The sequence below is a fragment of the Chinchilla lanigera genome, unplaced genomic scaffold (assembly GCF_000276665.1).
Source record: "Chinchilla lanigera isolate Chin_1 unplaced genomic scaffold, ChiLan1.0 scaffold00002, whole genome shotgun sequence".
Taxonomy (NCBI): domain Eukaryota; kingdom Metazoa; phylum Chordata; class Mammalia; order Rodentia; family Chinchillidae; genus Chinchilla; species Chinchilla lanigera.
In genome coordinates this window covers 41388242-41403094 of record NW_004955403.1, presented here as the reverse complement: position 1 = coordinate 41403094, position 14853 = coordinate 41388242, and the positions used below count along the sequence as shown (strand labels likewise).

The window sequence follows — 14853 nt, the reverse complement described above, 5'->3', positions numbered from 1 at the left end:
AAAATGAACTAATGGGGAAAACAACTGAGCCAAGTATAAATTCTCCATGGGCAATACAAAGCAAAAGCATGAGGCACACATTCCAGGCATATAACACAAAAATTGAAACACTGGTCTAAAGGATATTGAATAGGATCATTTGCTCAGCACTTACCTACAGATGTCCTGAGTGGACGGACAGACAGACAACCTTGACTGGCTCCTGGGAGCTGTCCCTGTTGTGGGGCTGCTGGCCTGGAGAAACAAGTTAGATAATTTGGCATCTTGGTTAAGGTAGTACATGGTCGATATCTTGCTTTTTTTCCACATATTTAAAAAATTACAGCAAACGTGGCTGCCGGACATGTTGTTCATAATGCAGCTTACAGAATGTAGGAAGTTAAACGGTGCGTTTGCAAAAGTAAAACCTAATGAGGAACTTAGAACAGCTAATAGGCTGTACCACTCTGCTGTTGCTTCATTTATGGCAGAGGAAGATGATTCCACAAGTTTCTATTTATTTGCTATAAGCTTTTGTTTAGCAAAAGCTCAATTTACCTGGGAAACAATTGGATAATGTTTGAAGATGTTAAGAAATAAATGACTAAAATGCCATTGTGTGACAAGGATGGTAATAATCCAGGAAGCCTAAGTAATCAGACAGTCATTAGATTGCCAGATACTGACTCAAATCAATACCATGAGAATATATCTGGAAACACTTTGAAATGTTAAAAAGACTGCAGTTATTAATACTATTATTTCAACGTCATAACCAATAAAATGTATCCACTGAAATAATGTTGACTTTATATATTTTTAATCCTCTGACATACTGAGCCTGCCTGCACCTGTTCAGCTTATCAGAACAAAAATAACACTTTCCACTTTGTAACATTTTCTTCACTCTGACTTCTTTGCTTTATTTTTTGTACCGGGAATTGAACTCAGGACCTTGTGCTTGCCAGGCAGGCACTTGTGCTGCTGAGCTATGTCACTGGCCCTTCACTTCTTTAAAATGTTGTAGTTAACACAGATTATGAAGAAAAGGATAAAAGCATCAGTAACTCATTGAGTGACTGTGTTGTGATTTTATCTACCATCTCCAATTTTTATAATTTCACAAGAGGGAGAAAATAAATTTATAGTTTTGAGGGACTATTTTATGCCAGTCATTATTTTTGACAATTTCTATATATTTCATTAATACCATAAGTGTATGTCACTTATGGTGACAATAATGTGCATGCCAGTTGTGGCGTATGCCATAATCATTCCTATGCTACAACTGTAGAAACTGAGAAACTGGGGCAGTTTCTCACTAACCGGTGGTAGAGCAGAGTTTTGGGCCAGGAATCTGGCTCTTTCCTCTTCTCTTTTCCACCAGCAACACCAGTGGAGTTAGGGCTCCCGATTCAGGGCTGTATGATTGCATAGATAAAATACACAGTTTTGTGAGCAAGAAAACAATAGTAAGAGTAGAAAGATTAACCAAATTTAAAAATTACCATTTCAGAGCTATCCGAATCATTCTACACTGACCCAGAGAAAGTGAAACTAATTCTAATTTAACAGGTAAGAAAGAAAATTAGAAGAGGAAGTACAGTAGGCTGAAGAGTGGTCCTCTAAGGAGCTCCACATCTTAATCTGTGGACCTTGTGGATGTGTTTCCCTATGTGGCAAGAGGGACTTAACAAAGATGATTAGGAATTTTGGGATGGGGAGATTATTTGGGCAGACTGAGTGTAACCATGAGACCTTAATCAGAGGGGGGAAGTAGAGTGAAGCCAGGTAGAGAAATGAGGGTAGTAGTAGAGATAAGGAAGTAAATCGACAGAGTTCTCAGCCAAGGGACACATCCAGCCTCTAGAAGCTGTGAAAGGTTATAAAAGGGATTCCTCCCTAGACCTCCAGGAGGAACGCAACCCTACTGACACTCTGATTTCAGCCCAGTGGGATCCATGTTTGGCTTCTGGCCTCCAAAACTAAAAGATGATACATTTGTGTTGTTTAAAGTCAACAAATTATTGATAATTATTTATACTTGTCAGTGATAATAGCAGAAGACACTTTAGCTGATCCTCAAAGGAAAATAGCAATTAGTAAAGAAGAGCTTGAAAATGTTCCAGGTTAGAGCAAAGAGTGTACCGTGATAAAACCAGGCATTTTCAACATGCTCCATTACACGGATACATGCTTGCAGACTTTCGATTCACTAACCTTTTCTATCAATTCTTGACTATTGTGTGCTTTTAAATATTTAAATATTATTTTGAACATCGGTCCATTTTCAATGATCTTGAACATCTGTATCAAAACCCACTTCTAGGGGTTGGGGATTTAGCTCAGCGGCAAAGCGCCTGCCTGGCAAGCGCAAGGTTGTGAGTTTGGTTCCTGGTACCAGAGAATAAAACCAAAAAACAAACAAACAAACAAACAAAACCCACTTCTTCCAGGATTTTTTTTAGAATACATTCATTTTTGCATCTTTTGAACAAGTACAGAGCCAATTTTTATAAAATATATAATTTCTGTTACTTAGGTGGTAAGCAGTCAGTTTCTTTAGACTGTGCAGCCCTTCTTCCATGAATGCCTAGAGGCCGGCAGGGAGTTCTGCACAGAAGAAGCACTGGATAGAAGTCATATATACGTTGGTACTTATTCTCATAGAAATAAGTTCATCCCCCAAATGTCTTCAAATCATTGATGCTGTAGTTATAGATGTGCACTACATTACAACGGGCCTCATAATGGACATCCATGGCTAAGAGGCTACACAGGCAAAGATGTGCAACTAAACATCATCATAATAAAATAAATTTTATAGTCTGACCTGTCTGAGCAAAGGTATATTTTACAACATGAAAATTATTTATTATTGAGAACAGAACACGCAAAACATGCAGCTTTCCTTTGCAGGCTGTTTTGGTCCATGCCACTAAATAGAATAATAGAATATTTATGCCAATGGCCCTTTCATTCACTGAAGGGACTAGAAAACAGTTCTTGTTGCCCATAAGGAATATTTAAATAGCTCACATCCAGTCTTGGTTTATATACACTCAGGCTGCTGGTGGGCAACAGTAGCAGATGCTGTACCTATGCCCTTGGCTTCCTCTGTGTTCACCTGTATGCTGACTGCTCCCCACTTTGGGGTCTCTTCCTATCTGCTCCTGTGCCCCACATCTCTTCTGCTTCCATGTGTGCTTGCTTGGAGTTTGTACACAGCCACAAGCTGAAAGTTTATAACCTTGGACTTAGCGGAGTCTGTGGATAAGCACCGTGATTTCTCCATTCTGCAGAGCGAGCAGTTGTGGGTAGTTCCACAGTAACTTCCAGAATTTCTCAACAGAACCCCAGCTGGAGCAAGACTCAGCTTCCCCCAGTTCATTAACTCATTCCTTACTGGTGGTTTCCTTTTCTCTCTTCTAATTTTTCCACATGTTGCTGTTTTTGGAGGGATCATCTGCTCGGAAATTGCTTGCAACCAAGACTAAATTAAGAATGAAATTAAGAGTGAGAATGGCCTCTTGTGGAACCTCGTTGAGAAAAAATGCACTCTGGCTTGTTTTGCTTTTGATTCATTTTCTCAGGAAACACTAATTAAAGTCTATACTGCTTTAGATAATACGGTAAAGAAAGAGACAGAAGGCACCCTAAAGGACTTCTTGTTTAGTAGAGAGGCGTGTACATGAACAGGCAATGTCCATATAGTTTTGTATACCTGGCAGAGCCCAGGAGTGGGTGTGCTGAGGAAGGCAAGGTGCCAGTGTAGCGCTGGGCATTAAAGTAAGTGTCCCAGAGGAGTTAACAATTAACCTGGAGACAGTGACGATGGGTACAGCAGGGAGAGCAGGCCTGACTGGGAGAAAAGTGTACAGGAGCACAGAGCAGAAAAATAACAAACATAAGTGATTCTTCAGAGATTAATAGAATATGTGGCTGACACACAGGAAGAGCCGCATTATTAGAATAGAACTAAGAGCCTAAAATCAATCAATGTATCATCTATCTATCTATCTATCTATTATCTATTGTCTATCTATTATCTATCTATCTATCTATCTATCTATCTATCTATCATCTATCCATCTATCTACCTATTGATCTATCCATCATCTATCTCTAGCTAGCTACCAGCTACCCATCTATCCCTTATCACATGCATATTTGCATTTAAAATAAGTGGAGAAAGGTAGATTATTACATAGATGATACTGAAAGAAGCAATTTGTCACTTGGAAAAACAAAGCTGAATTCCTATTTTATTGCTTACACTACAGTTAAGTGGATAAAATATTTAAATATAATCAAAATCCCCACAAAAGTATGTGAAACATGAGTATATTTATAATATTGTGGATGGAAATTGCGTTCTTACAATGACGTGAAACCAAAAATTAAAACAGGAAAAAATAGAAGCATGGTGATTTCAAGCATAAAACCTTGAAATTTATACAAAAAAACACATATATTTACATGCAATCATAGACAGCCGTAGACAAAACTCAAAACCATAATGCCACATTTATAACACACGAGAGCCAAATAGCTAATTGCTCTAGTTTTCAGAAACTTCTTACAAATAAAAAAGACAATTTGATTGATGTTATAGAAGAATGAGTAAGTTCACAGAAAAGAATAAGTTGTCAAAAGCCATCTGTAAAAAGGTCTCAATTGCAAAGTGTCTCAATTGCAAAGTGTCTCAATTGCAAAGTGTCTCAATTGCAAAGGTCTCAATTGCAAACAAATACAAATTCAGTTAACAATGTTATTCTATGCACTTTCACTTACTAGATGAGCACATTAAAGAAGACACATGGCTAATTTCCACCCAGTGGAGCTGAGATGTGGAGACCAAATATTATTCTATATTCTTGAAGTAACTGAAATCTTCTGTAGTTTATTTGGAGGTCAATTTGTTAGACATTATTAAAATAGAAATGTCCATACTTTTTTTTTGTTTTGTTTTGTTTTTCTCCGGTACCGGGAACTGAACTCATGACCTTCCGGTTGCCAGGCAGGCGCTTTTGCCGCTGAGCTAAATCCCCAGCCCCAAAATGTCCATACAATTGAAGTCAGAAAATCTACTCATAGAAGTTAGTTTTGCTAAGATACTTGCACAATTGTCCAAAGATGTATTTTTACAAGAATGTTCATTTTAGCATTGTTTGTAACAGCAAGGAATTTGAAACAACCCAAATGTTTATTGATTATTTACAATGAAATGTACAAGCCAATTAACATATTTATTAAAATCAATCAGAAGCACTATATTGTGCACACACACCCTCCTGTGTACAGACATTTTAAAGATGTAGTTTTAAGGGATAAATGAAATTTCAAAATTATATACTGTGTGATTTTGATAAATAGTGCTTTGTTCATCTATTTGCATATGTCCATGAAAAATTTGGAGCTGTGCACATTTAATTATTGACAGTGATTGATTGTCTTTGTGAGGTAGGATTATGGAACATCTCTATTTTTCAAGTTCTTTGTTTTTAGGGTTTAGAAAACCCTAATTTTAGTAACATAATTATTCAATCATGTCAATGATGGAGTAAACCACTCCCAATAATATTAAAATTTGTGCTGTTTTCCTTTCAACGTTGAAGTGATAAAGTCATTGCTTACTGAACCTTTGAGTTTCACTTCTCCTTTCAGTTGAATATAGTCAGTCACAACAGCTAAGCAAAGGTTGGTTAAGATGGTAACATTATTTCACTGAGCTGAGAACTGCTTTGTAGAGTGTTGAGTGTTAGAGAGTTGTAGTAAAGCACCAGTCTTGAGATATTAGAATTCTTTTTATTCATTCTTAGTAATTTATGCTTTCTCCCTACACAGTGGTATTTCCTTAAGGGAAAAAAATGTAACAGCTTTAGACTAGGGACTCTGAATCCTGATTAAGAGTTAGAATTACTGGGGAAGTATTTAAATCAGCTTTATCTGGGTCCAATTAGAGAATCCTTGAGACTGTGGAATCTCTGAATCTGAGCGCAGGACTCAGATATTCGTATTTTTAAAAATGGCCCTAGTGATTGTAATGTGCACCCAGAAATAAGAACCACTGGAATTGGTCAAAGGAGATACTATTTTACTTTTAAGTTCATATTAGATGTTCCTCTGAGACTACAGTATATTAATATTAGTGAAAGCTTGATTTTTTTATTTTGAGAGGGAAAGAAACATTTTTAAAATCTCCAAATCTGGAGTTTTGTCCAGCTGGAAGAGCTCATGGAATTCTAGGCAGAGTTTTCTGGAGGCTGTTGTGTCACAGGAGAGAAGGTGTGACATAGGGATGTTTATAGAGTACAGGAAGTGAAGTCACTCTCTGCTCACTATTAATTGCCACTGAAGAATGATGCAAGGGAAGAATAAAGAGTAAATTCCACTGTCTTTTTCTGCCATTTATCTGTCATGGCTTGAAAATGCTCTGAGAAGAGGGTGCAGGCCTATGACAGGGTATGTGAAGTCTCACCAGTATATTCCTAGCAGGAAAACAAGAGCATGAACCTTGTTCCTCCCTTATGTGGAAAGGCTATGCTGTGGGTCTTTCAATTCAGTATTTCAGGTTGTCTGAACAATCTGCAGTGTGGTACCTGTGGGCACAACTGACTGAGGCAGACTGATCTGAGATGCTTACGTCTCCCTTGTCTCAGCGCGATGTAGAGGATACCAAGACATCCTGTGCTTTCCTAGGGATGTGAACAATAGCTGAGATTTCTCACCTGGGGAAGTAGCTATGTGTTACCGGAGCTAAAGGTAATGTGACATAACAGGAAACCACAGAAAAGATTACCCAGGCCTGGGATTGCAGGTGAATGCCGAGTTAGGTACAAGTCCCCACGAGGGGCACTTCAGCAACAGGTCTGGCAAAACCTGGCAATCAGATCTCTGCACAAAGGTCTCTGCTCCGAAGGTGTTCAGAAAATTGCAGAGGAATGGGAAAAAAGCTGAAATCTTGAATGTGATTAAGTTTTAACCTGGTAGTCACTAATGTTTTTTGTTATTGTACTGTTGAAAAAGAAAAACAACCCAAATATTTCCCATATCATCAGAAAGAAAAGTTCAAGAAGAAAATGAAAGCAAATCATTTTCAGAAATTTACCTTTGTTTTCTGCTACAATATTTGTACAATATTCACTTCACTACATGCTGAAATCTAAGAGAGATTCCTAAAAACCTTTATGTAGCAACACATGCACCATATTCTGAACGCAAAATCTGGGTGCAGAAGAAAGTGATCTTGAAGCAAATTCTATCATCCCATGGAATAAAAAATTCTATCATCCTATGGCATAGGGAAGAGACAGGTCTGACAATAAAAAGTAGAAAAGAGTAGCATCATAGCTTGTCCTAATGCTTTTTTTGGCATGGCAAGGTTTGAAAGAAATGGACTATATTTTGCAAACAGAAAAAAAGAAATCTGCCTTTAGCAACTCACATTATCAGACAAATGGCTAGAAAAGTAAAAAATTCTTCCAGCATGTCAAAAGTAGAATGTACAACTGGTGATGAGCAATCTAGCTGGCCTTGGGAGGCCCTAGAAAGCCAACATGTGGAGCTACACTGGTGTGCACAAAACAAGTTCAGCCAGAGTACAATTCCTATTGAAACACAAATTAAAAACAGAGATGGAATCACTACTATTAAAAAAAAGGACTAGCAGGAAATTTCAAGTAGCGGCCTATGTACCCTCCCACTTTTCAAAGAACTGCCCATTCATTTCAATCAACATAGCCCAGATCCACAATAAGATTTGCCAGGACTTCAGATTGGGCGACTTGGACCAGGAGATGATAAAACTGCTTAGGAGAGAAGAGCTGTCTCCCTGATGTGTAGGGAACATTCTGCAAAGAACTTGCAGTGTAATCATGAAACAGCCTACTCAGGAAGATGGAGGCTTTCTGGGAGCTCGACTGAGAAACAGATTCCAGTGGTTGTCATATCCCTGCGGTCTTTTCTTATGCCAACTGCAGCTCCAGTGAACAGTTCTTGTGAGTGTCAACTGATCTCATGGTGACAGTGTCAGACTTCAAACAACTGCCATTTATTTTCTGCTCCTGATCCCAGGAGACTGCACCATCCTCACACAGTCCTGAGTGGGAGGACAATCACACCTCCAGGGAAAAAGCTTTAGTGGTGAAGAGTAGGGGATTGTGGGAAAGTGATCTATCTTACCGATAGAAAATTCTGAGAGGTATTTTGGTTATTTTTCAAGAGTCTTACAAAAGTTGGATATCTGTAACTACCCTTAACATGCACCCTTCCATGAACTACCACCCAGTCCTTGTCTCTTTCTCTTTCTACTCCCTCTCTATGATTGTTGGACCACTTCTCAAATATTACATCTGTACCCAGACTTCCATCACAGGCTGCTATGGTTAATATCTAGATGTCCCCACGAACCTCCTGTGCTCATAGGCAGGCCTTTTGGAAGGTGAGGATTAGGAGGGCTTATCGCTGACTTGCTGATAGGAGGGTTCTACTGAGAAGAGCAGGGTCACTGGGGATGGGGCCTAGAAGTTTTCCCTCCCTCCTCAGCTCCTCTCTTATCTCTCTGGTTTCTGTCCAATATCGTGTAAGCATCTTTCCTCCACTACGCTCCTCTGCCATGCAGTCCAGCTTTGGAGTTATCTGAGTATGGACTGAAATAGACACTTCTTTAAATTGCAGGTGTGGGGTATCACATCTCAGCAATGAGAAAGTGACTACACTGCAGGCACTGCTTTGAGTGAAGCCCCAACTGAGACACAACCAACATCAGAAATAGTGCTGGGAAGCAGATCCACAAACAGATTTTAAGAGCTGGATCACTCACAGTTAGACATACCAAGGTGCTCTTCGCGGCTAATGAGCTACAGCATCGCAATGGGTTGATGAGGTGCAGGTGGATGGGGAAGTGCAGTAGCTCTAACACCTGTATGGGAAGCTGTTACAGTTTACATCTGAAGTGTCCCTGCAAGACTCATGTACTGAGTGTTCGATCCCCAAAGCAGCAATGTTTAGAAGGGGCTTAGCGGTGATTGGGTCATGAGGCCACTGACCTCATCAATTCAATAGTCCACGGATGACTTCCTAGTTGAAGGGTCATTAGGTGGTGCAGCTCAGTTTGAAGGAGACCATTGCCCTCTCTCTGTGCTTTCTGGGTGCTCCAATGTGAGCAACCTTCCTCTACCATGCCCTTATGCCCATCTACCATGTGCTCTGCCTTGCCACAGTCCAAGGAAAGGAAACAAGCCAGGCCTGGACTGAAAGCACTGAGATGATGAACCAAAAAAACAAAAACAAAAACAAAAATAAAAAGCAGCAACAACAAAAAACCCTGTCCTTCAAGGTATTTTTCTCAGACATTTTGTTACTGTGACAAAGGCTAACACAGAAGGGCCAATGGAAATTTATTATTATTGTTGTTGTTGTTGTCTCAAGTCTTTATTTGCTGCTTTAAAAACATCTCTGAAACAGACTGTAAGGTCAGCTGAGCCAGCTAATAACCAAAATCCCTGCATGAAATCCTCTGGGTAAGTATTCCCCAAAGTGCAGTCACAGTCTCTAGGTAGAAGCTGGAAGATAAATGCACCAGATCCCACTCCTTCAAGTGGTCAAGTCCAGAAGATATGCTTTACATTTCTTAGGAGGTCCTGCTGAATCAAGCTCATGTCACATCATGCCTTTTACTCCATTACGGTAGCTTCTCTTTTTCTGTCTTGCTGCTTGGGGATATATTCCCCCCAAAACTCCTTGCACAAGCACTTGCCCTAGGCCTTCCTGTCTGGAGAACATAAAACTAGACCCTGGAGGATTCCCTTGTACTGTAATGGAAGGTAGGAGTCTGTGGGTCTCTGGGACAAGGCTGAGCTGCACATTGGAAGGTAACTGGCAGATAGGTGTCATTGTATCCTCTGGTCTGGACTCTCTCTGATGTTCTGCTTTTTTGTATTTTCCATCACCTGAGTGCTGTAGTTTGAGGCCTGGTTTTGATTTACATCCTACTGCAAACACATCAACTTCTAAATGTGAACTCTCCCTTTGATTTGATGCAACTAATTATTGAGAAATAGGAAAATATTCTCACAGTTCCCTTTCATTTCCCTGCTTTTTTTAAACCTATATTCCACAGAGCCTTGAGAATTATCTTCCAGAGATACAACCCAAATAATATCCTTTCTTGTTTCAAAAGGGCTTCAGTGGCTGCTCCTTGCCTAGTACATTAAATGCAAAGGAATCTCATGGTTTCTGCATTCTGGAACCCATCTGGTTTTCTGGACTGAATACCACCCATTCTTCTCAAGGCCTGGATTTCAGCAGTGGCTATCTCATTTGCTACTCTCAGATATGCTCGTGCTTTTTATATCTTTTCCTTTCTATAGAAATAACAAGAAATAGTCTTGGAATTTCCCCTAAGGCAGTTAATTTTTCTATGTTTATGTACACTCATTTTTCTGAGCTCCAAGGGCCCCTTTACATTTCTCTTTTAGTACTGATTTTGCTTTAGCATTTACTTTCTCATCCATTTCCTTGTCTATTTGCAAACTGCCATGATATTCTGCATTTCTACATCTAATTTTCTTATTTGCCTCACTAGACAACAGAGCCAAAAGGCCGTATATCACACATTCTGGAAGTCTTCATGGTGTCTTAAATGTAGCAGGGAGCTAATAAGGAATTGTAGGATAGAATTGAACTTGGTAATTGTTGAGTGAGTTGAGCTGAATTGGTCATAGTTTAACCAAGTTGAATTGACCTTGGCGAATCCGAGCCTGATTACAGTAGAGACAGAGATGACAATCACATCACCGTGAACAGAGAAGGGTTCTATTCTCCTCTGTTCAAGAGGCAATTTTGCCCTGTAACAAAATAAGTGAACCGAAGCCAAAGTTTTATTCAAGTCTTGAGACTATTTTCTTGGATTTTGGAGTCAATAAGCCTATTGAATAGATGGTGATCCTGTTTTCTTATAAAAACAGGCGTTTCCATTTCAGAAATGATATAATTATATTATGTAGAGCAGAACATATCTTTTTAACAATCTCGAAGCTGGCAGGGCCTGTTTAAAAAGAAAACATGGTAATTGAGGATAAAAATGAATTAAAATCTTTTAAAGGCATGGCCCCATTCAGCAGCAATATATTGTTTTAATTTGCTAGTTGGTACATTACAAGAGCTTGGTAATTTGTTCATCCTTTTAATAGGTGCAAGGCTGAAATGGGGCTGGGAGGGAAAAATAACAATAGGCTGGATGAGCAGAATAATATGTTCTTTGAAATGAAGCATTCTTTGTAATGGATGTTTATTTCAGATGATTACATTGTACAGTGCTTCAAATGGGAAAAACAAACAGGAGGCCAGCTGCACTAATCTTATCAAAGTTATTTATATCAGCAGTATAATTAAAGGCAGTAATTTCAAATTAGGTTTTCTGAGAATCCATTTATAAACAACACAAGGCAACTTGTCTCCGTGGCATCTAGACCATGATTGTGCTCTGGGGGCAATGTTAACTATTGCCAATTGGCCTTGGCATTTTGAAAATTAATTATTGTTTCAGAAGATTCTAAACTGTTGCCTCCTGCTGCCCTGACCAGTTTAGATCCACTCCACTAGGAGAGCCCGATATATAATTTATGGATATGACAGGAATAATCTTGCATAATCATTTGCAAATGGCTTCTTTTATTTAGTAATACATTAATAATAGCCCATGAAGCATGATTCTAGAACTGCAAAGGGGAAATGTTGTGGAAGTTTTTTCTTTGCTAAAATCCTCCATTAATTTCAGATGTATTTCATGAGTAGCTTGTTTAAGATTTAAGTACTGGATGAAATATTATACCCGTTCTAGGGAACAAAAATTTAGGCAAAAATGATCTGTAAGACATTTCTGGCTGTGCAAAAGATATTAGTGACCACTAAATACATTTGGAGAATGTATTTGTGCATCCCGAGGGCTGCAGGAAATCTTGTGATTGTGACCTGTTGTAACTATCACCCTATGGTACCAGGCTCAATATCCATACATGGTTATCTGGCATCCGTTCAGCCAGTAACAAGGAATTTATCATCTCTGGAGAATGTTCTCTGCATCCTTAGTGTGGTCTCACTGTAACATCTTAACATTGTATTGAAAGCTGCTGGTCTCTGGTTTCCAGCACTAGCCCCATTTTCACCTGCTAAAGCCACACAGTATTTTTTGTTTATTCATTTGTTTGTCTTGTCTTTTTGAAACAGGGTCTCCCTGTGCGGTTCAGGCTGACTTTAAGCTCACTTTGTAGCCCAGGCTGGTCTCAAACTTGCAACGATCCTCTTGCCTCAGCCTCCCAAGTGCTGGGATGACAGGTGTGCACAGTATTTGTTTAATGTCCAAATTTTTCTTCCATATCACAGCCTTTTACTCTTTATTTGCTACTGTTCTTGTATCCCACACTTAGTTCTCTTTCCACCCATATAATTTTGGAGCACACATTTGAGATATCCAAACTTGTAATATACATTTGGTACAGTGAATGATTATCAGAAATGTAGAAAACAGGTGAATGCATAAGAAAAATATATTCCTGAAATAGGAATAAGAATAGGAATAATTCAGCAATAAAAAGAAACTAGCAATTCACATATGCAATTTCATAGATAAATTTTAGAATAATTATGAAAGAAGCAAGATACGAGAACAGATATGGTATAATCTGATTTATAAAGTGCAAAACAATCTACAGTTGCATGAAAAATATTAGTGGTCATCGGGGGCAGAGATGGAAAAAGAGGAATGGATTCCAGGAAGGTCCAAAGAATTTTGGGACATTAATGGAGATGTTTTTGTATCTTGACTGTGCTATGCTATTAATCAAAAATCTTTGCATTAAACACTTCAAGGTGACGCAGCCTATTGTTTTACTAGGTCTATTCTTTTCAAAATAAATTTGATAAGAACAGAAAGCTGAATTGAGCAACAGTGTGCAAAATGGATTGTAAAGGGGAAACACAGACAAGTGGCTGTACCCTCAAAGAACTTTTCCATGTTCAAGGTGAGAGATTATTAATGTGTGCTATAGAGTAAGATAAACAGAATATAGCTAAAAGTAATAAGCAAAGTAGGTATAAAAAGATTAAGACTAGAATGGTACAGACAAAGAAGGGCAGAGTTGATAATGCAGAAAAAGTTGGAAATGCAAAAGGTTTGAGAAGTTCAAAAGAGAAACAAAATAAGGAAAAAAAATAGGAAAATAAGCAGGAAAGGGAAAAAAGAAAACATTTGAGTTCATAGATACCATATGTTGTGGAGAGGAGTGTAGGTCTCTATGGCTTTGAAAATGTTATACAGCCCCACTGTGATTTCCACAGTTCTGTAGAAAATGCATTCACATGGAATGCTGTAAGCAGAGCATGACAGGTGATTCCGGAGAGGGCACTGAAAACTAGGAGACTAGAAGCAAGTTAGGATGTTCTAGAGATTGGATAAGAGGTTGTGACCAGAGTGCTGATAGAAATGTGGACAGTAAAATCCACCATGAGGAGGTCTTAGATAGGAGTGAAGATTCTACTATAAATTAGACTAAGGACAACCTTGCCGGACTGTGGCAAAATATCTGGCTACATTAAGTTCATGGGCTAGGACTGTGGAAGGGTGAATTTAAGAAGCAGGAACTAGTGTATTTGGCATAAGAGCTTTCAAAATAGCAAAGCATCAAGCTAAGGCTTGACCAATATTGGCTGCTTCTAGTCTCTTTCACAGGGCGAATTAGGAGCAAATATAAGTGGAAAGATAGCCTGGCTCAGGAAGGACCAAAAATCCATCATGGGCAGATGAAGGTGTGGTAAAAAAGGATGTAGACTAGTCATTGGCTGCAAAAGAGGTTAACATCGGTAAAAGCGAGCATGTGCTGGACAGCAGAAGTATTGGAGAAAGCCCTGGAGAGCACCTCAGATATATTCGGTGTCACTTCTCTCTGACAGGCCCACAGAGGTAGAAGTAGAAATTTTTGTTTTGGAGACCTTCCAGGGCAGAACTGTTCTCAGAAAATTACCCGGCTCTCCGCACTCCCAGGGCTACCTTAATATTTTGGCTTGCTGCAGTATTGCTCCAGAGCCAGTGCCCTCATGGTATAAGGGCCCCGGTACAACTCTTGCTAGCAGTACACCTTGTCATTGTCTGCATGATGGTTTTTCAGGTGTGCAGAACACAAGAGTCATTTGGTCATGGCAACTTCTACTAAGATTCCAAGGAAGGTGTGAGGGAGCAGACAAAGTGTCCTCCAAGTTCAAGACCCTGCAGGTAACCACTGATAGATCTAGTGGAGCTAGATGAGATGCAGAGGAGACCCCCAAATGAACAGAAACCAGCAGCATGCCGTGCTAGCCTTGGAAAGCCATTGATGTCAGAGCGCAGCCTAGAAGCAAGGCTATCAGGGTGGGCTTGCCTGAGCCCTGGGTGGCCCATCCCCCACCTGAGTGTACCCAGAATGCTAGACTTTGAACTTCAGGCTTTAATGTGTACTCTGTTGGGTATTGGTCTTGCTCTGGGCCAATTTTCGCTTTCTACTTACCTATTCCTCCCTTTTTGAATAGGAATGTTTACTCTGAGCTTGTCCTGCCACTGTGTCTTAGAAATGTGCACCTTTAAATAAACTCCTTTAAAAGCTGTCAGATAAAAGAGTTTGGCTTGAATTAGAAGAGACTTTGAATTTGGACTTTTGAGCAATGCTAGGATAGTAAAGTGTTTGGGACTCTTGGTAATGGGATGAATGCCTTTTACAATTGGGGATAGAAATGAACTGTCAGCAGAGGAGGTGGAACACTGCGCTGTGGACATGGGTTGGTTGCACCTTAAGGGCCATGTGACTGGAAGCTCAGTGCCCAGAACAGTGGCACCAGGAA

At 39.4% G+C, this 14853-nt stretch overlaps 1 protein-coding gene across 2 annotated transcripts in view; it reads right to left on the bottom strand.

The window, feature by feature from the left end:
- The window catches only part of March1 (membrane-associated ring finger (C3HC4) 1, E3 ubiquitin protein ligase), a 297696-nt gene that overhangs the window by 81640 nt on the left and 201203 nt on the right, over positions 1–14853 (bottom strand). For both annotated transcript variants that reach the window (XM_013513527.1, XM_005373590.2), the window contains exon 3: positions 155–234. In XM_013513527.1, coding sequence (XP_013368981.1) covers positions 155–234 — 80 coding nt within the window. The remainder of the gene's footprint in view (positions 1–154; positions 235–14853) is intronic.